Raw genomic sequence first — 24765 nt, forward strand, 5'->3', positions numbered from 1 at the left:
AATAATATTCATATTAAAGTCATCCCTCTGTTATCTCAGATAGCTACATGTTAACATATTCATTCATTGTTTATTCTTAGGCATTAGCTTGAATCTTAGACATTAGCTTAGTTTTGAAAGGTTACTGAACAATCAGTAACATTCCATGTAAACTGTGATGCAAGGATCAACTTTTTATCTTTAAGCTGCACACACAAACATCTAGTTCAAGCACAACAAGATGGTCCCTAAAACCATTTTGTATACCAAGTCTGATAATAGCATGATTTGTTTGTCAGTTTAAATTAGAAATTGTTTGAAATGTGCAATATTTAATGTGCAAAACTAAAAAACATTGACAAGGTATTAACTAACTGCATTGAGGTATACTAGATTTTCCCTTCTTTTAGCATTCCTATGAGATTGCAATAAAAATACATGTGCTAGAGTTTGTATTCAAACCTTTTCAGTGCCACCGACATCAAACACTGATGGCAAACACTCCCTGTGAGGGAGTTCCACAATTAAAATCAAAATGAGGTAGAGCTGCATTTGTACAAATGTTGATCAATTGTTCATCAGACATCAAACTCATCAGTTCAGCATCAGTAAGTGGACGGACGCAATATCATTTTACATTTACATTTTAGTCATTTAGCAGACGCTCTTATCCAGAGCGACTTACAGTTAGTGAGTGCATACATTTTTCATATCCCAGAGCAGCATCCAACTTCTGCTGGAGTTCAGCCACCAAGGGTAAAAGCTGATACACACCAGGGAGACTGCTACTGACTGGCAAAATATTTGAAAAACATTTGGTAGTTAAATATGCATTGGAACATACTGCCCAGGCTACATCAGCTTATTTGCATTTCACTTCTGTTTTCGCGGGGGGAAAGAGCCCTAAGGCTCTGATTGGCTCAAGGGTGTGAAACTATCTCAGACGTCCATCCCAGATTTTACATATTGAACCTGGTAAGATGCCCACCGCTCACAACCACCCAGCAGGTGATCCCTGGAACACAATGCCAGGACTGCAGCTGACGGTCGCCCGATGTATCTCAGATTAAATACCTCCACCTCAGTCACCTCAGTCTTCACTCAGTCTTCCCTGTGTGTCCATTCACCTCTCCCAACTTGCACATCTCATGCCACCTCTTATACTTTGTCCTGGTTTTCTTGCAGGCAAACTTGGCAATGTCCACCATGAAGACCCAGGCCAGTGTGTACATGGCCAGGCCCCCTCCCTTCATGATGAGGCTGGGCCGGGGGGAGGTGAGCTCACAGTAGAGCATCATGCCACCCACGCCTACACGCACCAGGGCAAAGAGCAGGATGAAGAGCAGGTCCACCGCGTCCCCCCACAGGCTGTCGTAGCGGCCCACCTGCCGGAGGAACCAGCGGGCCTGCAGCAAGGGGTTGGTGATCTCGCTGCCGAAAATCACGGCGCATGTCTCCACTGCCGACTTGCCCAGGCCCAGCGCCAACAGGATGCCTGCGATGCTCATGGTGTGGTGGGCCAGCATGACGAGGCCCTCGGTGCGGACGCAGATGCACCAGCCGAAGTCGAATAGAAAATAGGCCAGACTAACCACCAGGGCCAGGATCTGGAGCGGGGTGTTCTCTGTACCTGAGGTCACAAATGGACAAGGTCAGTCAGTCAAGGTCAATCTCATACTGCAATTCAAATAGTTGCCATGTATACTGAAATAAAGCTAAACATAATACACTTGCATGCTTTGCAGTAACACAAATCCAAACCTCACCTGCATGTGTTAAAGGCCAGGGCCCATCGATGAAGCTAATGTATGCAGTAAGACATACTATGAGGATCCCATGTGTCAGTGTCACCAGCCTGCAGTTCCACTCCTTACCCCGCTGGCCATTCAGGTAACAGAATGCAAAGTAGAGTGAAATCCAGCCAATCAGGCAGCAGCACACCTCCAAAAGTACCATTGTTGTCGCTGAACAGGGGAAACCAGAGTCAACATTGCTATGTCAAACAGAGACAATGCAATATCTAGGCATACACTAGTATAATCTATACTCTAGCTTTATCCCCCAATAGCCTAAACTACATAATATTCATATCACATAAAAAAACATTTGTGTTAATATTTAAAGTAATTGTTACATTTTGTTAAGTAGCTAGGGCTACAAGGTGTCAATTGTAATCAAAGAACAGGCTTATTATTTCAATGCTTATGCTATGACATTTCAAAATATGTACCTTATGTCACAATTATTTGGTCCAAAACCTAGGCTATTTTAAGAACACGGTCAAACAACAAAACAATGTAATACATTGGCCTAGTAGCCATAATAATAGGCTAGTAACAATCAATAAGATCATAGCCAAAATGCTAGCATACAACTATAGCCTACATACCTTATCTTCTACTCTCCAGATGCATCCTAACCTGGAATCCAGATCTGAAATATCAACTCCAACAAATGTCCGCAATCTTCAGCCTCCATTGGTGTTGCTATGACCTTTCAGATCTGCTTTGAAAGTCATTCCAAAAAGGCCTGGCACATTTTAAATGGAGCGCATGTTAACTTTTTCACTGCAATAAAATGTCATGCAAGCTTACTACAATAAATTAGTCCCCTAGCTAGTCTACATCCCTTCCCCCTGGTTCTCAAGCAGCTTTAGCCTCTTATGAGATTAGTCGATTCCCTCCAGCTACCCTGGCTGTAGAACAAGCAAGTGATATACGGTCCTACAGTTACTGTCTCCTCAACAGACTACATGCAACAGTCTCTATGACTGAAACTTTGATGATAAGAAAATTTAGTGAATATAGGCTAGCCTTGGACATTGTAGTGAATATAGGCTAGCCTTGGACATTGTAGTGAATATAGGCTAGCCTTGGACATTGTAGTGAATATAGGCTAGCCTTGGACATTGTAGTGAATATAGGCTAGCCTTGGAAGACAGGTAGCCTCAAAATCCAGATTGAATCACGCTATGTTTCAGTAGTGGAGCGAAACAAACTAGCAACAGAGCTGAATTCAGTCCGGATTTCTAGGTGACAGGCATTACAAGCCTGGGAATTAAAAGTGAGACACAAGTGTGCAGGGTCTACTAGCATCATAACACATTCTAGGGAACTGGTGTTTCCATGTTTGATTAGTCTACTATGATAGACGGGCTACCTTATTTTCCCTTGGGACTGTTACTTAATGACACTTAGAGCTATGTGTGAAGCAGACAGAAGCAGACAGGCAGCTTTATCCCACATCCAGATTAACCATAATCTGACTATGGCAGGACAGTCAGGACTAGGTTATCTCTGGTTATCACCCCAAAGAACTCCAGGTTATTTGAGGTGAATGACATCTTACATCTTTGTCCTCATGCTATCATCTCAACAGTAGTAATGACAGTAGTAATGACAATTACTAGATAATTACCTGCTAGATAAAAAAAAAGAAGCATGCATAGATCCCATATAGATAGATCTACACCCTAGAGACTACGCTAAAACTAGTTACAATGTAGCAAATTGTGTTTCATGAAAATAACAAAATGTAACAATGTATGCATTGGACCATTGATAGATCACACTTGATAGATCACACTGAAACACACTGCAGATGGCAAAACGTGATACACTTCTGAAACATTCCTTAAAAAATACAAGAGCTGATTTAAAAATCTTTATTATTTTTTACAAAGCTCTATTCCCTCATCATTTAGACTCATTTCACAACCTAAATATATTTAAGCAAACATGATATATAAAAATACAAACAATAGGCAACATCATTATGTACGATTGCTGTCTGGCATTTTAATATACAGTGGGGGAAAAAAGTATTTAGTCAGCCACCAATTGTGCAAGTTCTCCCACTTAAAAAGATGAGAGAGGCCTGTAATGTTCATCATAGGTACACGTCAACTATGACAGACAAATTGAGAATTTGTTTTCCAGAAAATCACATTGTAGGATTTTTTATGAATTTATTTGCAAATTATGGTGGAAAATAAGTATTTGGTCACCTACAAACAAGCAAGATTTCTGGCTCTCACAGACCTGTAACTTCTTCTTTAAGAGGCTCCTCTGTCCTCCACTCGTTACCTGTATTAATGGCACCTGTTTGAACTTGTTATCAGTATAAAAGACACCTGTCCACAACCTCAAACAGTCACACTCCAAACTCCACTATGGCCAAGACCAAAGAGCTGTCAAAGGACACCAGAAACAAAATTGTAGACCTGCACCAGGCTGGGAAGACTGAATCTGCAATAGGACAAAGAATGCTGAGTTGCATCCAAAGAACACCATACCTACTGTGAAGCATGGGGGTGGAAACATCATGCATTGGGGCTGTTTTTCTGCAAAGGGACCAGGACAACTGATCAGTGTAAAGGAAAGAATGAATGGGGCCATGTATCGTGAGATTTTGAGTGAAAACCTCCTTCCATCAGCAAGGGCATTGAAGATGAAACGTGGCTGGGTCTTTCAGCATGACAATGATCCCAAACACACCGCCCGGGCAACGAAGGAGTGGCTTCGTAAGAAGCATTTCAAGGTCCTGGAGTGGCCTAGCCAGTCTCCAGATCTCAACCCCATAGAAAATCTTTGGAGGGAGTTGAAAGTCTGTGTTGCCCAGCGACAGCCCCAAAACATCACTGCTCTAGAGGAGATCTGCGTGGAGGAATGGGCCAAAATACCAGCAACTGTGTGTGAAAACCTTGTGAAGACTTACAGAAAACATTTGACCTGTGTCATTGCCAACAAAGGGTATATAACAAAGTATTGAGAAACTTTTGTTATTGACCAAATACTTATTTTCCACCATAATTTGCAAATAAATTCATTAAAAATCCTACAATGTGATTTTCTGGATTTCTTTTTCTCATTTTGTCTGTCATTGTTGACGTGTACCTATGATGAAAATTACAGGCCTCTCTCATCTTTTTAAGTGGGAGAACTTGCACAATTGGTGGCTGACTAAATACTTTTTTCCCCCACTGTATACACCATCGCATATTTATTCTCACACCTGAACTCCTGATGAATAACAAAGGAAGTGGCCAAATTAACCGCACTGTAAACATACATGAGCAGCTCAATTCTATCAAACTCATACAGCTGCATAGGCTACATAGTGGCATACAGACAGTATCTTATTTACCGGTGGTCAAATGAAATCGCAGTGGTTTAGACTCTAAAGTCAAAACCTTAGAGTACAGTACTGTAAAATACCAGGTAGACCCCATTTAGGCCATATTCATCCAGTTTTCTGAATAAGCCACTTGCGCGTGGGCAGTAGTTTAACAGAATCCGTCCCTGACTCTGACGTGTTTCTTTTTTTCATTTTTTTTGCTTCCAATAGTTTTACTCTTGTAGATAATGTAGGCTCAAATTCCGTTTGTGCTGCATATGACCACAGAAGTGCCCTAAACCGATGCCATAAATATTGTATATGACAGTTGACATTTGATTCCAATAGCATTTTAAAAGGTCTTCACGTTTGTCTGCTGGTTTGTATCTATTACTGTTTCCCTTCATTGACATCGATAGCTTAAGTTCTCTTCCACAACAGGCAGGCTTTCTCAGTGGTGATATGACGTAGGGTTCCATGTGCGATACCACGACCTGTAACGCAAAGATAACAGGTTCATCTCTCATCTGTACAATGCCATGTTGCCAATACAGCGTTAGACTAATCTTCTGTGTGTCTCCCAAATGGCACCCTATTCCCTATGTAGTGCACTACTTTTGTCCAGGGCCCATAGGGATCGGGTCAAAAGTAGTGCACTATATAGGGAATAGGGTGCCATTTGGGATATAAACACTGTTCACATGTGCTTGGCTGTGGTGAGCAAGAGTCCCTTACCCTGGTGAGCTGAAGGACTGGTTGACCTGGGAGGTCAGAGCAGCGGAGCCAGACCGGAGTGTGCCGGGTGAAGGCCCATGACTAGGACTATTAGGAGAGGAACTCGATGACACTAGAGCACAGAGGAATAGACTCAATTCAACATGCACACTGACTTCACAAGAAAGCTTGAAACTTCATACAGTGTTTCATATGGACAAAGGTTTTATAGGTTTGATTTCTCACACAGTGTGGATTTCACAGAAAATGTCTCTATGCCATTTACTTTTTCTTAAATACAGGTCTTAAGTACTACAGACTATATGAAGTAGTCTTAAATACAGGTCTTAAGTACTACAGACTATATGAAGTAGTCTTAAATACAGGTCTTAAGTACTACAGACTATATGAAGTAGTCTTAAATACAGATTATATGAAGTAGTCTTAAATACAGATTATATGAAGTACATATCTTTACACTTGCCTACACCTGAAGCAGGAGGGCTGTATGATCTGGACGTGGAGGCCTGAAACAAGGTGTTACATAATGGCTGGTGAGACAAAACACAAGACAATGTACTGACAATGTGTTGTAGCGTACCTATGCATTACTATCACACTACTCTTTCATTACACAACTCTTTATCATACCAATGAACATTATTTGAAAATATGCTTTCAAACTGACTTGAAAATAGAGAGCTACTGAATGTATTCAGAGCTGGCCATTTCACCATCAGGAAAAAACATACGTTATTTCCCAAAAATGTTATACAGTGAGGGAAAAAAGTATTTGATCCCCTGCTGATTATGTACGTTTGCCCACTGACAAAGAAATGATCAGTCTATAATTTTTAATGGTAGGTTTATTTGAACAGTGAGAGACAGAATAACAACAAAAAAATCCAGAAAAACGCATGTCAAAAATGTTATAAATTTATTTGCATTTTAATGAGGGAAATAAGTATTTGACCCCCTCTCAATCAGAAAGATTTCTGGCTCCCATGTGTCTTTTATACAGGTAACGAACTGAGATTAGGAGCACACTCTTAAAGGGAGTGCTCCTAATCTCAGTTTGTTACTTGTATAAAAGACACCTGTCCACAGAAGCAATCAATCAATCAGATTCCATACTCTCCACCATGGCCAAGACCAAAGAGCTCTCCAAGGATGTCAGGGACAAGATTGTAGACCTACACAAGGCTGGAATGGGCTACAAGACCCTCGCCAAGCAGCTTGGTGAGAAGGTGACAACAGTTGGTGCGATTATTCGCAAATGGAAGAAACACAAAATAACTGTCAATCTCCCTTGGCCTGGGGCTCCATGCAAGATCTCACCCTGTGGAGTTGCAATGATCATGAGAACGGTGAGGAATCAGCCCAGAACTACACGGGAGGATCTTGTCAATGATCTCAAGGCAGCTGGGACCATAGTCACCAAGAAAACAATTGGTAACACACTACGCCGTGAAAGACTGAAATCCTGCAGTGCCCGCAAGGTCCCCCTGCTCAAGAAAGCACATATACAGGCCCGTCTGAAGTTTGCCAATGAACATCTGAATGATTCAGAGGAGAACTGGGTGAAAGTGTTGTGGTCAGATGAGACCAAAATCGAGCTCTTTGGCATCAACTCAACTCGCCGTGTTTGGAGGAGGAGGAATGCTGCCTATGACCCCAAGAACACCATCCCCACCGTCAAACATGGAGGTGGAAACATTATGCTTTGGGAGTGTTTTTCTGCTAAGGGGACAGGACAACTTCACTGCATCAAAGGGACGATGGACGGGGCCATGTACCGTCAAATCTTGGGTGAGAACCTCCTTCCCTCAGCCAGGGCATTGAAAATGGGTCGTGGATGGGTATTCCAGCATGACAATGACCCAAAACACACGGCCAAGGCAACAAAGGAGTGGCTCAAGAAGAAGCACATTAAGGTCCTGGAGTGGCCTAGCCAGTCTCCAGACCTTAATCCCATAGAAAATCTGTGGAGGGAGGTGAAGGTTTGAGTTGCCAAACGTCAGCCTCGAAACCTTAATGACTTGGAGAAGATCTGCAAAGAGGAGTGGGACAAAATCCCTCCTGAGATGTGTGCAAACCTGGTGGCCAACTACAAGAAACGTCTGACCTCTGTAATTGCCAACAAGAGTTTTACCACCAAGTACTAAGTCATGTTTTGCAGAGGGGTCAAATACTTATTTCCCTCATTAAAATGCAAATCAATTTATAACATTTTTGACATGCGTTTTTCTGGATTTTGTTGTTGTTATTCTGTCTCTCACTGTTCAAATAAACCTACCATTAAAATTATAGACTGATCATGTCTTTGTCAGTGGGCAAACGTACAAAATCAGCAGGAGATCAAATACTTTTTTCCCTCACTGTAACTGAGAGATTTAAGGCTAACCATTCTGGAGTTGAAGTTGTGTGATTTCATTGGTGAGGTGGACACGGGGCAGTAGATCCTCTTCTCCTTCTGTCTGCGGTTACAGAACCACACCCGCACCACCTCCTTCTCCATAGACAGCTGCTCTGAGATCAGCATGATCTCCTCCGAGTTAGGCTTGGGGTTCTGAATAGAAACATTGGTATTAGGTGCTATAAGCATGCATGAGCCTTTATAATGTCTTGTAATAAGGCATATCATATGTACAGTTGAAGTCTGAAGTTTACATACACCTTAGCCAAATACATTTAAACTCAGTTTTTCACTATTCCTGACGTTTAATCCTAGTAAAAATTCCCTGTTTTAGGTCAGTTAGGATAACCACTTTATTTTAAGAATGTGAAATGTCAGAATAATAGTAAAGAGAATTATTTATTTCAGCTTTTATTTCTTTCATCACATTCCCAGTGGGTCAGAAGTTTACATACACTCAATTAGTATTTGGTAGCATTGCCTTTAAATTGTTTAACTTGGGTCAAACATTTCGGGTAGCCTTCATTTACATTTATGTCATTTAGCAGACTCTCTTATCCAGAGCGACTTACAGTTAGTGAGTGCATACATTATTTTTGTTTTGTTATTATTATTATATATATATTTTTTTCATTCACATTTATAATGTCTTAAAATAAGCCATATCATATGTATCCGCATTGCAACTAACTCAAAATGGCTGCTATGTAGTCACTCAAGTATCACAACAATGTGCATGATGGTGGATTGTTTTGCTCCCTGGAAAGCATGGAAAAGGGCTTTTAAATACGACTTATATCAACAGTTCCTAAATTACGTTCAGCATTTATGATTGGAAATGCAGGGGACAATATTAGAGGACAGACAGAGTTAACTCACATCATGGAAGCGTTTCTCCAGGGTGTGCTTGATGTTGGTTTCTATGCTTGTTCTCTTTTTCCTTTTCCTTCCATATCCTTCCATCAGGGGGGGTAGAGCGACACCGTTGGTCATAGAGTCGGAGGGGGAATTCTCTGATGTGAAAAGAGCATGAACATGATTTACCGATGTACATTTCCTCTAAAATAAATTTCCTGCCAATAAAACAAATTAAATATCCTCTCGACATAGAAATCGTGTGTAAAAACATGCAATGGCAAATGATGTAGATGATTCAGAAATACCAAGCCATCAAAAAAATATACACTGAGTATACAAAACATTAGGAACACCTGCTCTTTCCATGACATAGACTGACTGACCAAGTTAATCCAGGTGAAAGCTATGATCCCTTATTGATGTCACCTGTTAAATCTACTTCAATCAGTGCAGATGAAGGAGAGGAGACAGGTTAAGCTTTGAGACAATTGAGACATGGATTGTGTATTTATGCCATTCAGAGGGTGAATGGGCAAGACAAAAGATTTAAGTGCCTTTGAACGGGGTATGGTAGTAGGTGTCAGGCGCACCAGTTTGAGTGTGTCAAGAACTGCAACGCTGCTGGATTTTTCATGCTCAACAGTTTCCCATATGTATCAAGAATGGTCCACCACCCAAAGGACATCCAGCCAACTTGACACAACTGTGGGAAGCATTGGAGTCAACATGGGCCAGCATCCCTATGGAACGCTGTCGACACCTTGAACAGTCTATGCCCCGACGAATTGAGGCTGTTCTAGGGCAAAAGGGGGGGGTGCAACTCAATATTAGGAAGGTGTTCCTAATGTTTAGTATACTCAGTGTATTGTTATACTCTATAGTACCTGCGTCACTCAGCCACTTCTCAAGTAGAGGCTTCAGCTTGCACATATTCTTGAAGCTCAGGTTGAGGGCCTCAAAGCGGGAGATGGTGGTCTGGCTGAAGTCATTCCCATATAGCTTCCCCATAGCCAGGCCTACATCACCCTGAAACACACACACACACACAGTGGATATATTTCAATCTGATTACGGCACACTTTCAAATTATAATCTAGTTTCAGTCTACGTCATGAATTCAATTCCTGTATTACATTATTCATCGCCTTCAAGTGTGTTGACTACAGAAATGATAAGTCACTTCACTCCTGCCTTTGAGCTGTGTGTGTTTCAACAGTTAGATGATATCAGAATGAGCAAATACACCAAGTACAGAAGTTAGGTGGCATATCAGTAATCAGAGCCAGAGGCGGTAGCCTCAAGGTTAGAGGCGTGCCAGTAACTGAAGGGTTGCCTGTTCAAATCCCAGGGCTGACAGGAAAATATCTGGTGGGAGTGAGAATCACAATATCAGGTGCTGCATATTGCCATTGTGCCCTTGAGCAAGACAATTAACCCCTAACCTGTTCAAGGGGCGCTGTTCTGTGGCATCTAGACACTTGTGTTAATGTACCAGTATTTGTGGTGTCCGGGGGGTTGGGAAAAAACACAAGACGGCAAAAAGACAAAGTTGTATTGTATTTTAAGCCAGTGGCCCTCTGTACCTGGGTGAAGCCCAGTTTGATGCGTCTCTGTTTGAAGGCCTTGGCAAACTGTTCCAGCTCCTCCAGGTCACTGGCCTCGTCCTGCTGGGGGGCCCCCATGTGTTTGGGGACCTGCAGGTGGGACATGTCCAGGTGGCTTTCCATGGACGACGATGTCAGGCCCGACCGACTCATGGCCTTTAGGGAACACAGTGGTGAGGAGGAATACTGTTAAATGGATGATAAAAGTCATTGTGTAGATGTTTAGCCATGTGAAAATTTTAGCAGTGTTAGAAACCTTGTTCATGCAAAAATGGAATATGTTTGTGTGTTATGCAAATTTCGCTCTTCATAATTCCTCATATTAATATATTTGACTGATGTCAGTTAAAGTTATATGATAAGTCCTTATCCCTGTCATGGTCTGTCCTGTAAAGGGTTAATTCTGTTATCAAATTCAAGGACCCGGATGCATGACCTGTATTGTTGCCCTATTATCTTCTCAGTAAACATGATAACTTGACTTAAATCTCTCTGCCTCATCCATATAGCTAATCATGTCAACTGGTGTAAGAAGTGTGATTTTTACCTGAGGTGTCAATGCTAACCCAGGCTGGTGCTGGAGGAGACCTGACTGGTTCTGGGTGGGAAAGCTGAGGAGATTCTGCTGCAGAAGTGCTACACGGGGGGGAAAAGACTGTTATTGATACAATTTGTTTAGAGAAGTATCATAGATATTGTAACTTTCACACTTCCCAGGTTTTTCAGAAATCCTGTTTGAAGAATTACCTCCCTGCTTATTCTCTCCTGGTTTCGTGAGTCCTCAAACTAGTGTAGCTGAAATATCTGTGCATTTTGGGAAAGTTTCCGAAATATTGCAACTCTGTAGCTCAATTGGTCCTCTGTAGCTCAATTGGTAGAGCATGGCGCTTGTAACGCCAGGGTAGTGGGTTCGATCCCCGGGACCACCCATACGTAAAAATGTATGCACACATGACTGTAAGTCGCTTTGGATAAAAGCGTCTGCTAAATGGCATATTATTATATTATTATTATTTGATTGTCCATATGTACCTTGGTGCCCCGTGTGTTGTGTCTGTGAGAGGAGGAAGGAGGAGGGGGATGAGAGGTGGTGAGAGCCTGGCATAAGCACCAGCTGCTGCATGGTGTGGAGGGAGGGGAGCTCCTGTGGAAACAGAAATACAATCTTAGATTTTTCATTTATTTAACCTTTATTTATCCAGGTGAGTTGTTGAGATAAAATCTATTTTGCACGAGAGACCTGGATCTAAACCAAAAAACAACCATCCAAATGCCCTCATTACAGAATGACAGTTTCCTCCCATTCTTAGAAAGTGATAAATAATTATAGCTTTATGTGACATTAAACATGGGGCCAGGGGCCGTGCATATCAAACATATTAGAGTATACATATGGCGCCTGATATATTGAGACAGAAGATGAGTGACCTACCCCTGATAGCTGGCCACCAGAAATTGGGGATCCTTGTGTCAGGTGACATGCCTTGTGTGATGAGACAGAATGGGGAGAGTCATTGAGGACCTCTGTCTTGATCTGGGAACCAATCACATCACAGTATCACTCACTTTTCTACTTCCTACTTTTTGATGATGCAATTGTCTTTAGAAGAATAACAGTACATAAACACGGTCTTGTCGTTTTCACTGGAAATGTGGATATAATTTGTGTGTGACCAATTGACATAGAACAATCAGGCTGACATTTGGTCTATCTTGCCATATACAGTATGTGTTATTCCAACTCCAATCCTCCAGTACTCCCAACAGCCCAACTCCAATCCTCCAGTACTCCCAACAGCCCAACTCCAGTCCTCCAGTATCCCCAACAGCCCAACTCTAGTCCTCCAGTACCCCCAACAGCCCAACTCCAGTTCTCCAGTACTCCCAACAGCCCAACTCCAGTCCTCCAGTACCCCCAACAGCCCAACGCCAGTCCTCCAGTACCCCCAACAGCCCAACTCTGATCCTCCAGTACCTCCAACAGCCCAACTCCAGTCCTCCAGTACCCCCAACAGCCCAACAGCCCAACTCCAGCCTCCAGTACCCCCAACAGCCCAACTCCAGTCCTCCAGTATCCCCAACAGACCAACTCCAGTCCTCCAGTACCCCCAACAGCCCAACTCCAGTCCTCCAGTACCCCCAACAGCCCAACTCCAGTACCCCCAACAGCCCAACCCCAGTCCTCCAGTACCCCCAACAGCCCAACTCCAGTCCTCCAGTACTCCCAACAGCGCACATTTTTGTTGTAGCCCCAGACAAACACACCTGATTTAATTCATTGAGGGCTTGATGATTAGTTGACAAGTTTAATCAGGAGCTACAATAAAAATGTGTACTGTTGAGGGTACTTGAGGACTGGAGTTGGGAAACACTGTCATAGATTACGTACGTGTGTGTGTGTGTGTGTGTGTGTGTGTGTGTGTGTGTGCGCGTGCGTGCGTGTTCCTTGACCGGTTGGGTTAGGCTGCAGGACTTGTTAAACAAGATACAAACTCTGATAAACACCCTCCCCTCGGGCAGTGCAGTATGCAAATAACCCCCAGGACTAAAACAATAAACCTCCCTTTAACGATCTCCCAATGCCAAATGGATAGACATAGTTTAGGAATAACTTATAGGTAATAGGTTATAATAATAGGTGGACATTTTGAGGTATATAAACAGTGGTGTGAGAAATATCATGATCTTAGTGGAACTGTCCAGCACACTTACAATAAGTCGTATTCAGTTCATGTAATGTGATACTAGATGTTCTTATTACATTATTTACACAGACTAAAGTACATTGCTTTCAGTATTGACGGAATTCACAATCAATATTTTTGTTACGAAATCTTACATGGACAAGACCAATTGTTTGGAGACATATGGTATGAAGTAAAAACCTTTCAAGTTTTTCTCTATAAAATAAATGATAAACATCGTTTTTCTGTAATGTCCTACTATCACTTCTGAGACAGAAAGTTGCTCACACTTTAATTCATTCCCACTTATGGATAGCTAATCTGAAGTTAAAATTAAATTTGTTTTCTATACTCACTTGTCTGGTGAAGTCGATTCCATTTTGTTCATTGTCTGCAGGAGAAAGTAAATATCAATTATTAGACAGTCATATATTACAATGTCCTACCTATCCCCAAGCATATTAGGGCCACATTTAGGGTCAAACTGCTTTCTGTTTATTAGAACAGGCCTACACCTGAAGTAGCACTCTGGATAACAGTATGGATGTTTTTTGATAATTAAGCTACAAACCGGAATAATAGGCAAATCGCTAACACTTTATAATAACTCTCATGAATAAGGCATTATAAATGCTTGTAAATGTTTATAAATAGTTTCTAAATTATCATACATTTTATAAATGATTAGAAATTGTAGTGCTCATAATACTTATAATTGTTAATAAATGTTTACAAATGATGAAATACTTATTTATTAATAGTTTATAAATAGTTTATACATATTTTCATGAAAGTTATTGTAAAGTCTTACAGGACAAACCACATACAGAGACGCCATGCCCATTGAAACTGAGAAGCCCTTGTGCCTCACAAGTGTGTCCTCAATATGTAGGATAAAAATACACAAGATGTAGTTTATTTAGACAGTTTCTTGGCACTGACCATATATATCTTCATCAGGGCTATAATGTAAAAAATCCAACACAGCCATATGGATGATTCACCACAATATGGAGTGAATGATTACAAAGGTTATGATCACATTAACCCTTTTAAGACACTGGCACCCTCCCTACAACACAACGATGCCATACGAGACAGACAGAGAGTTCAAAGGTCTGCTGTGCAGGTAATCTTCCCTCATTTGTATTTCAAATAGGACCTCTGGGAGTTTGCGGCGAGTGATGTGCCTGCTCAACCCACAGTATGGAAATCTCCCACCCCCCGAGGCCAAACGTCCAGTATGGAAATCATGGAGCCATGCAAATCAGCAGTGTAGCCTTGGCAACCTTTTCAGGCCTTTCCATTGTAATGTTTACAGACCCCCAGGTGCACTACACACATTGACTAACTCCAGACCCAGAACTATAATGGAACTGGGATAGCATTGGCAACACAGAATAGAACAAAACTTTGAACACTATGTATACTGTATTATTATTATTCTACTATTGTATTATATAGTATTATCTGGCAGCATTCAACTCCCCCTTATGTCAGTTCAATCGCATTTTAACATTGGAAGGCTGGGGTTGATCGCATTCGGTCCCTTCACAAGTGTCACTAGTGCAAAGGAATTTTAACTCCCATATATGTTCATATCATAATTAATTCCCTTGTAATTCTAAAAGCTTTGATAAAAAGTGTCTTCTGATTTTGTTTCCCATAATATACAGTACCAAGGTTGATAATGGTTCACTTCTAGACAAATTAATGAATAGTGTTGTGAGATTTATTTACTTACTGGTTGATGTTGTGAATGTTTTACATAATTGTGAGAAGTCATGTCACTGCAGCAAAGTTGCCTGTATGGACTCACTCACTCATGCCCACATTTATTTTTAGTCAAGTTAATTAAACCTGCATTATTCTTTTTAATATGTGGTATGTTTATTTGATAGAGAGATAGAGAAAGGTTGAAAAAAGGGTGCTGAAAGAGCAGTGGGCCGGATTCAAACCCATGCTGGCAGCGGTACACCATACATGTGCTCCAGAGGAAGCGGCTCAAGGCCTCTACATACTCAAACAGAGTGAAGGAGCTCGTTTTCACACGTAGTTCTATGTACTTTTGTGTGGCTGTCATTTTTTTAACGGACCATATATGACGCTCCGTTGCTCTGTTTGCATGAAGTATGAAGGGCCCTTTAGACCCTTAGACCACCCCAGGCCACTGCCTGCATTATTCTAACCCATATCCTGAAGAGACTATAAACCTTTAGTGGCTCCCTGGATAGTGCTTTCAAAAGTGCATTTGATTTGCACAGCAGCATGTCCTAGATGATGGAAGGAGTTGACACTCAGAATAGTCTGTCTGGTTGCATGCTCTGGATGACTACTCAGACAGGTTTGCAGTCAAAACTGAAGTGTCAACACCTTCCATCCAGGATACGCTGCTATGGAAATCAAGAGCAATATCTGGCTAGCCACTTTCTGCAATTAATCATTGTAATTATACAATAAAAATATGTTGATAACTCAGCAAATACACTCTTAATTCAGTTTCTGGAAAGAATGTCATCAAAAGATAAAGGTCTCCCTGTTGTAAAATATCATACAATATCTATTAATCTATTTGCTTAAGGGACATCTTCTCAAAGGGACAATTTACATACAGAGAACTCTCTTTCTGACCTACACTACCAGTCAAAAGTTTTAGAACACCTACTCATTCAAGGGTTTTTCTTTATTTTTACTATTTTCTACATTGTAGAATAATAGTGAAGACATCAAAACTATGAAATAACACGTATGGAATAATGTAGTAACAAAAAAAGTGTTAAACAAATCAAAATATATTTTATATTTGAGATTCTTCAAATAGCCACCCTTTGCGTTGATGACAGCTTTGCACACTCTTGGCATTCTCTCAACCAGCTTCATGAGGAATGCATTTCAATTAACTGGTGACACTGTCTGTGATTTATTTAGTATTCAAGGCACACTTAACCAGCATGGCTACCAAAGCGTTCTGCAGCGATACGCCATCCCATCTGGTTTGGGCTTAGTAGGGCTATAATTTTTCTTTCAACAGGACAATGACTATTTTCCCAAGAAGGAGAGTGCTGCATCAGATGACCTGGTCTCCACAATCCCCTGACCTCAACCAAATTGAGATGGTTTGAGACCAGTCGGACCGCAGAGTGAAGTAAAAGCAGCCAACAAGTGCTCAGCATATTAAATATATTTTGATTTATTTAACACTTTTTTGGTTAATACATGATACCATATGTGTTATTTTATAGTTTTGATGTCTTCACTATTATTCTACAATGAAGAAAATTGTAAAAATAAAGAAAAACCCTTGAATGACTAGGTGTGTCCAAACCTTTGACCGGTAGTGTACATACATACATACATACATACACATATAAATACATACATATACACATACATACATACATACAGTGCCTTGCAAAAGTATTCATCCCCCTTGGCGTTTTTCCTATTTTGTTGCATTACAACCTGTAATTTAAATTGATTTTTATTTGGATTTCATGTAATGGACATACACAAAATAGTCCAAATTGGTGAAGTGAAACGAAAAAAAGAACTTGTTTAAAAAAATTCTAAAAAATAAATAACGGAAAAGTGGTGCGTGCATATGTATTCACCCCCTTTGCTATGAAGCCCCTAAATACGATCTGGTGCAACCAATTACCTTCAGAAGTCACATAATTAGTTAAATAAAGTCCACCTGTGTGCAATCTAAGTGTCACATGATCTGTCACATGATCTCAGTATATATACACGTGTTCTGTAAGGCCATATAGGAAAAACTGAAAAAGCGTGTGCGAGCAAGGAGGCCTATAAACCTGACTCAGTTACACCAGCTCTGTCAGGAGGAATGGGCCAAAATTCACCCAACTTATTGTGGGGAGCTTGTGGAAGGCTACCCGAAACGTTTGACCCAAGTTAAACAATTTAAAGGCAATGCTACCAAATACTAATTGAGTGTATGTAAACTTCTGACCCACTTGGAATGTGATGAAAGAAATAAAAGCTTAAATAAATCATTCTCTCAACTATTATTCTGGCATTTCACATTCTTAAAATAAAGTGGGGATCCTAACTGACCTAAGACAGGGAATTTTTACGAGGATTAAATGTCAGGAATTATGAAAAACTGAGTTTAAATGCATTTGGCTAAGGTGTATGTAAACTTCTTACTTCAACTGTACGTGTCAGCAACCACAGCTAATGAAGTCCCTGAAACCCTTAACAAGGAGTTGCAGTCAGTTTTGGAATGGGTTGCCAGTAATAAACTGGTCCTGAACATCTCTAAAACTAAGAGCACAGTATTTGGTACAAATCATTCCCTAAGCTCTAGACGTCAGCTGAATCTGGTAATGAATGGTGTGGCTGTTGAGGAGTTGAGGAGACTAAATTACTTGGTGTTACCTTAGATTGTAAACTGTCATGGTCAAAACATATAGATTCAAAGGTTGTAAAGATGGGGAGAGGTCTGTCCGTAATAAAGAGATGCTTCTGCTTTTTTGACACCACACTCCACAAAGCAAGTCCTGCAGGCTCTAGTTTTGTCTTATATTGATTATTGTCCAGCCATGTGGTCAAGTGCTGCTAAGTAAGACCTAGTCAAACTGCAGCTGGCCTAGAACAGAGCGGCACGTCTTGTTCTTAATTGTAATCAGAGGGCTAATATACAGTGGGGAAAAAAAGTAGTTAGTCAGCCACCAATTGTGCAAGTTCTCCCACTTAAAAAGATGAGAGAGGCCTGTAATTTTCATCATAGGTACACGTCAACTATGACAGACAAATTGAGAAAGAAAATCCAGAAAATCACATTGTAGGATTTTTTATGAATTTATTTGCAAATTATGGTGGAAAATAAGTATTTGGTCACCTACAAACAAGCAAGATTTCTGGCTCTCACAGACCTGTAACTTCTTCTTTAAGAGGCTCCTCTGTCCTCCACTCGTTACCTGTATTAATGGCACCTGTTTGAACTTGTTATCAGTATAAAAGACACCTGTCCACAACCTCAAACAGTCACACTCCAAACTCCACTATGGCCAAGACCAAAGAGCTGTCAAAGGACACCAGAAACAAAATTGTAGACCTGCACCAGGCTGGGAAGACTGAATCTGCAATTGGTAAGCAGCTTGGTTTGAAGAAATCAACTGTGGGAGCAATTATTAGGAAATGGAAGACATACAAGACCACTGATAATCTCCCTCGATCTGGGGCTCCATGCAAGATCTCACCCCGTGGGGTCAAAATGATCACAAGAACGGTGAGCAAAGATCCCAGAACCACACAGGGGGACCTAGTGAATGACCTGCAGAGAGCTGGGACCAAAGTAACAAAGCAACAAAGCCTACCATCAGTAACACACTACGCCGCCAGGGACTCAAATCCTGCAGTGCCAGATGTGTCCCCCTGCTTAAGCCAGTACATGTCCAGGCCCGTCTGAAGTTTGCTAGAGTGCATTTGGATGATCCAGAAGAGGATTGGGAGAATGTCATATGGTCAGATGAAACCAAAATAGAACTTTTTGGTAAAAACTCAACTCGTCGTGTTTGGAGGACAAAGAATGCTGAGTTGCATCCAAAGAACACCATACCTACTGTGAAGCATGGGGGTGGAAACAACATGCTTTGGGGCAGTTTTTCTGCAAAGGGACCAGGACGACTGATCCGTGTAAAGGAAAGAATGAATGGGGCCATGTATCGTGAGATTTTGAGTGAAAACCTCCTTCCATCAGCAAGGGCATTGAAGATGAAACGTGGCTGGGTCTTTCAGCATGACAATGATCCCAAACACACCTCCCGGGCAACGAAGGAGTGGCTTCGTAAGAAGCATTTCAAGGTCCTGGAGTGGCCTAGCCAGTCTCCAGATCTCAACCCCATAGAAAATCTTTGGAGGGAGTTGAAAGTCCGTGTTGCCCAGCGACAGCCCCAAAACATCACTGCTCTAGAGGAGATCTGCATGGAGGAATGGGCCAAAATACCAGCAACAGTGTGTGAAAACCTTGTGAAGACTTACAGAAAACGTTTGACCTGTGTAATTGCCAACAAAGGGTATATAACAAAGTATTGAGAAACTTTTGTTATTGACCAAATACTTATTTTCCACCATAATTTGCAAATAAATTCATTAAAAATCCTACAATGTGATTTTCTGGAGAAAAAAAATCTCATTTTGTCTGTCATAGTTGACGTGTACCTATGATGAAAATTACAGGCCTCGCTCATCTTTTTAAGTGGGAGAACTTGCACAATTGGTGGCTGACTAAATACTTTTTTTCCCCACTGTAAATACTATGCATGCCAGTCTCTCTTTCCTAAGAGTTGAGGAGAGACTGACTGCATCACTTCTTCTTTTTGTAAGAAACATTAATGTGTTGAAAATTCCAAATTGTTTGCATAGTCAACTTACGCACAGCTCTGACACACACACTTACCCCACCAGACATGCCACCAGGGGTCTTTTCATAGTCCCCAAATCCAGAACAAATTCAAGAAAGTGTACAGTATTACATAGAGCCATTATTGCATGGAATTCCCTTCCATCTCATATTGCTCAAATGAACAGCAAACCTGGTTATAAAAAACAGATAAAGGCAAAGGGTGGCTATTTGAAGAATCTCAAATATAAAATATATTTTGATTTGTTTAACACTTTTTTGGTTACTACATGATTCCATATGTGTTATTTCATAGTTTTGATGTCTTCACTATTATTCTACAATGTAGAAAATAGTAAAAATAAAGAAAAACCCTTGAATGAGTAGGTGTTCTAAAACTTTTGACCGGTAGTGTATATTTCATGCAGACCTTTCATTCACTTTTCAATTAGGGAGTCAAGTTGTTTGTTTAATTTTGGTTCATTTGTGTTGAAAAAGAACACAATAAAACAATGAACCGCAAGCTGTGTGAAAAGATGCATGATATCATTACTATCAGGGTAAAATTATTGTGATCATTTCCTCTCTGACCTGATGGTCTTGCATAGTGTTGTGGCTATTAGTGTTAGACTATATGAAATAATATCTGGTGTGATCCTGGTAGGATCCTTTGAGGTGAAGTTGATTCAACATAAAAGGTTAAGGCTTCCAGCTGCTGCTATACTCTGACTTCAAGTTTACTCAACTTTGGGGCAGGAAAGTTCTACTAACATGAATTCCTAAATTTGCCAAAGTTTTTATTCTGATTGTATTCAAATTATCCCAATTTTAAGTCCAGCCAACTTGGACATGTAATGTATTTGGACTTTTCTAAGTTGTATGTTTTACAGTGATTTGCTTGAATGATCGCTGAGGCAACAGCATGATGGAACTTTAAAAGCCTATTTTGTCAGATTTTGTCCTAAAATGTAAAGAATTACAGTAATTCACTTCCATACACTACGCTGCTCTATCTGAATCCAAGTTCCACATTTTCATTTAGTTTGTTCTGTATTTTACCACTTCGTCCATGTCACCTGGGGCTATGGCAGCTTCTCTGCAAACAGCTTGAGATACAGACATTACATCCTGGTAGAGCCTCCAACCAACAGAATCAACACATCCAATTTTAGAAACACTTTTAGAAACACTTAAACACTTATTCCAATTGTTTTTGGGGGGAGATTTTGGCTGTTGATAAGATACTTTCAATCAGAAAGATTATACAGAGAAATAGTAATTCACTATTCACACTGTGGTAATCAACACACCCTAATCCCCCACTTATCAGCAAAGGATTGTACAAGAAATGCTGAGACACATTTACAGTGTTTTTGATCAATATAGCCTAAAGCTATCAAAACAAATGTCCAGACACACCATAACTTCAGAAATAAGGTTTGAGGATTAAAACAACCATAGCAATGTGAAACTTTCATGGTCAGCCTGGAGGCTTCACATACCCTTGCATCCAAATTCCATGACATCATTTGGGTAAGAAAAACACACACACTAAAACATTTACTGTCAACAGTTAGTGTATAATATTCAATGTTATTGGGGGTGTTCTGTTTCAGTAAATAATTGTCTGTTTCAGTTAATCATTTCAATTAAAAAAGCAAAATGAGCTATTTTTCAGTACAAATCTGTATGAAAGTATGTACCACACATCCAGGGATACTAAGCATGCTATGATTCTTCAGAGATATTATGTAATTAAAAATGCATAAATAATAATAAAATAATTAAATGCATATATTCTTTCTTCATGACAAAATCATCTTGTGCTACTAAAAGTGATCAAATAAAGAAATTTTGAAATTAAATGTTTGTAGTCTTAACATACGAATAAGCAGAAATGTCTTTCTGTAAGGTTATTTTGTTTTTAACACCACCTTCACTAAGAAATACGTTTAGCAGTGCGATGGAGGAGAAAAGTAAACATCATAACTTTCCAAGATATATGTAATCATAATAATTTTTTCTAATACACCTGACAAGAGATAACGACAAACGGACAAATTAAAAGTAGACATTAAAAGGTGAAACATCCTTACCTGCTTGTTCATTGTGTGCCTCTGAGTGTTCCACTCTGTCTGTGCTCATCTTAATATCTGTAATGATAAATACTGCTGATTTTCCTAAAGGATTGTAACTTCGCCGGGACAATGCAGCACTCAGCTCTACCAGTAAAATGATCTTGAGGTTATTCTAATGCGGTGTACTTTCAAATTTTCTCCCACATGTGATTGCTGTTATAATATTCATAAGTTGGAGGGTATCCCCATTCAGTATTCACCACAGTTGCTTCAGCTCTCCTCCCTATCTGAACTCATCAAAACCAAATGAATCAAGTCAACAGACACTCGCAACGTTTGGTGAAATGGCTCAAAAATATAACTTTATATTACATTGAATATAAGCATTTAAAACTTGAACAGGTCATTTTGAAAAAATTATAATAATAGTAATTACTTACCTGGATTTAACAATTGTTCCACTCACTGGTTTAGATAGCACTATGTGAATATGTCCCCTTCTCTCTAAAAAGATGCTGGTATTGGGATGGAAATGTCTAATATCCACTAGTGGTCATCTGCATTTACCTAAGTGGGTTAGTGGAGGAAAATGCACCTTTTTCAGCACCCCACACAGGCAGATAGAGAGTAATTTGCATAAGTCTCTCGGTGTGTCCTATCCAGTCTCATTATTTTTGCATAAAACAACAATGGGTTGACTGCGAACTTAGAAAAGTTGCTTTTCAGTGTATGTGTGTATGTGTTTGTATAAAGGGATGAATAAGTGGACAGCATGTTGCAATAATAACTTAGCATCAAAGCAGGGCAAATTGTGGAAAGAATAATAAGCTTTACATTATAGTTATTTGTTACTGTGGAACAAGATTGAAATCTACCAATGAGCAGACAAAATGGGCAGACCGCCAAAATGGGGTTAATACTTTATAGTACCTTTCATGAATAAGCTGTATTTAATCATCAATAAATTAGTATTTCATTATTTGTAAACATTTATAAACATGTGCATTTACAAGCATTATAAGCATTACAATTCATAAGCATTTATAACATTTTATTAATGTATAAATCGTGATGACAGGTTTGGTTCAAGTGCATTCTCATCCGTTTCTATTCACTGCAAAACATTGTGCTAACATGTTTTGAGATGATGCAACAACCACAGGTCTGTCTGCCTGAATGACATCTAAACATAAAGAAAATAAGGCATGAGACACAAAGACCTTTAGGCAAATGAAGTTGGTCAAACTTAAGACACATAAAGAGAGTATTTATGTCCAGAGGGAGAATGGTAGTGATGACTGACTAAACAGCTGCCTTGCTCCTCTCTTTGGTTGGCTTGTTGAAACAGCATCTTCAACAGTCTTTCATGCCATTGGATACGCTCCTTCACACTTTGTTCCCACAGAAAGACAAACACACACATGTGCACGCACACATACACACACACACCATAGGCAAATTTACCATATATGGTAAATACCAAAATAAAATAAATATATAAAAGTAAAACCGTGAGTCTGTGATAGAAGGAAAAGTGATGGCAAAATGTATTATTTAGGCTAATATATTAATATATTCCTACTTGTTGTCCACTTCAAGTTCAACAATATTGTTAGGAAACAGGAAGTGTTTAGGGCACAGGTAGACAGTACACTTCCACATCCCATCCCTAGGTGGCAGCATCAGCTATATTACTATACTGAACAAAAATATAAACGCAACATTCAACAATTTCAACGATTTTACCGAGTTACAGTTCATATAAGGAAATTAGTCAATTTAAATAAATCCATTAGGCCCAAATCTATGGATTTCACATGACTGGGCAGGGGCGCAGCCATGGGTGGGCCTGGGAGTGCATAGGCCCACCCACTGGGGAGCCAGGCCCAGCCAATCAGAATTAGTTTTTCCCTATATGTGGACCACAAAATGTGGTTGTAGGAAAATCGTAAATCTGGTGAAATGGTGCTTTTCATCAGCTGTCCGGGTGGCTGGTCTCAGACCATCCCGTAGGTGAAGAAGCCAGATGTGAAGGTCCTGGAGGCAAGCACTAGGCAGAATAAATTATTTGTTTCCTCAGTGCCTATGTGGTCCAGTTTTTACAGCCACTGACCCTGGCACACATAGGTCAGAGTCGGCATGGGTTTGAATTCTGCCCACTGCCCTTTGTCTCATGGATGTCTATTTGTGACGCATTAATTATGCGTGGTTACAGGGCTAATTCTGTGTGGTTACAGGGTTAAAACAGAAACAACTCAAAGGTTAACAGTTTAGGCATTAATTCCAAGTGGTTAAGGTTAGGGAGATAGTTTGGGGAAAATAATAAAAACGACTCGCCTGCAGTATTCATCATCAGTATTCTTCCTAGTATTCTTAGTGCTTGTCTAAGCAGCGTGCTCCGGCTCCAGTGACCAGCTTGAGCCTACATTAGGCCCACAAGTTCATTTCATTTATTTCAATGTTTTCAAGAAGTAAAATGAATACTCTGATTATTTACACAAACAGAATTGTCTATGGATATGATCAAATGCATAAACATTTTCACAGCTTTATGAAATGAAATATTAAAGCCACACAATACAAGCTTTCGATCCACACCAAAGACCAGAACTACAGTACCAGTCAAAAGTTTGGACACACCTACTCATTCCAGGGTTTTCCTTTATTTTTACTATTTTCTACATTGTAGAATAATAGTGAAGACATCAAAACTATGAAATAACACATATGGAATCATGTAGTAACCAAAAAAGTGTTAAACAAATCAAAATGTATTTTATATTTGAGATTCTTCAAATAGCCAGAATGTAGCCTATTGTAATATAATCAAATAACAAGGGGCATATTGCAACCATCGATGGCACTAGATTATCACCAGTTGATGTCTCGTTAAACCATCAATACGTGCCAAATTCACCCGCACAGCTGATTTGAACATCCTCATGAACAGACT

The 24765-nt window shown here is 40.1% G+C and overlaps 2 protein-coding genes across 2 annotated transcripts; both read right to left on the reverse strand.

Moving 5' to 3' along the window:
- Positions 1–1076: 1076 nt before the first annotated feature.
- On the reverse strand, positions 1077–1935 carry LOC311142452 (TLC domain-containing protein 5-like; the record flags this gene model as incomplete). The annotated part of the gene is made up of 2 exons (XM_084178100.1): positions 1077–1609; positions 1746–1935. The coding sequence occupies 2 exons, from the start codon at positions 1933–1935 to the stop codon at positions 1077–1079; spliced, it is 723 nt and encodes a 240-aa protein (XP_084034226.1).
- Positions 1936–5314: 3379 nt separating this feature from the next.
- On the reverse strand, positions 5315–22405 carry LOC311142448 (POU domain, class 2, transcription factor 3L-like). Its single transcript, XM_084178096.1, has 13 exons — positions 22253–22405; positions 21831–21887; positions 13727–13761; positions 12119–12220; positions 11719–11830; positions 11234–11322; positions 10666–10842; positions 9967–10108; positions 9104–9237; positions 8213–8377; positions 6293–6335; positions 5830–5941; positions 5315–5588 (listed from the first exon to the last, which is right to left on the reverse strand). The coding sequence occupies exons 2-13, from the start codon at positions 21877–21879 to the stop codon at positions 5546–5548; spliced, it is 1203 nt and encodes a 400-aa protein (XP_084034222.1). The 5' UTR covers positions 21880–21887; positions 22253–22405; the 3' UTR covers positions 5315–5545.
- Positions 22406–24765: the final 2360 nt, after the last annotated feature.

This window comes from Coregonus lavaretus (genome assembly GCF_964263955.1).
Source record: "Coregonus lavaretus genome assembly, chromosome: 15".
NCBI classification, from domain to species: domain Eukaryota; kingdom Metazoa; phylum Chordata; class Actinopteri; order Salmoniformes; family Salmonidae; genus Coregonus; species Coregonus lavaretus.

Bases quoted from the DNA above. Each gene is read 5' to 3' on its own strand.
- LOC311142448 (XM_084178096.1), bottom strand. From the start codon at position 21,879: ATGAGCACAGACAGAGTGGAACACTCAGAGGCACACAATGAACAAGCA. The intron at 10,109-10,665 runs GTACAGAGGGCC...TGTGTGTTTCAG, and splicing joins TCAAACTGGGCTTCACCCAG to GGTGATGTAGGCCTGGCTAT. The intron at 6,336-8,212 runs GTTAGCCTTAAA...ACCTTGTTTCAG, and splicing joins ACAACTTCAACTCCAGAATG to GCCTCCACGTCCAGATCATA.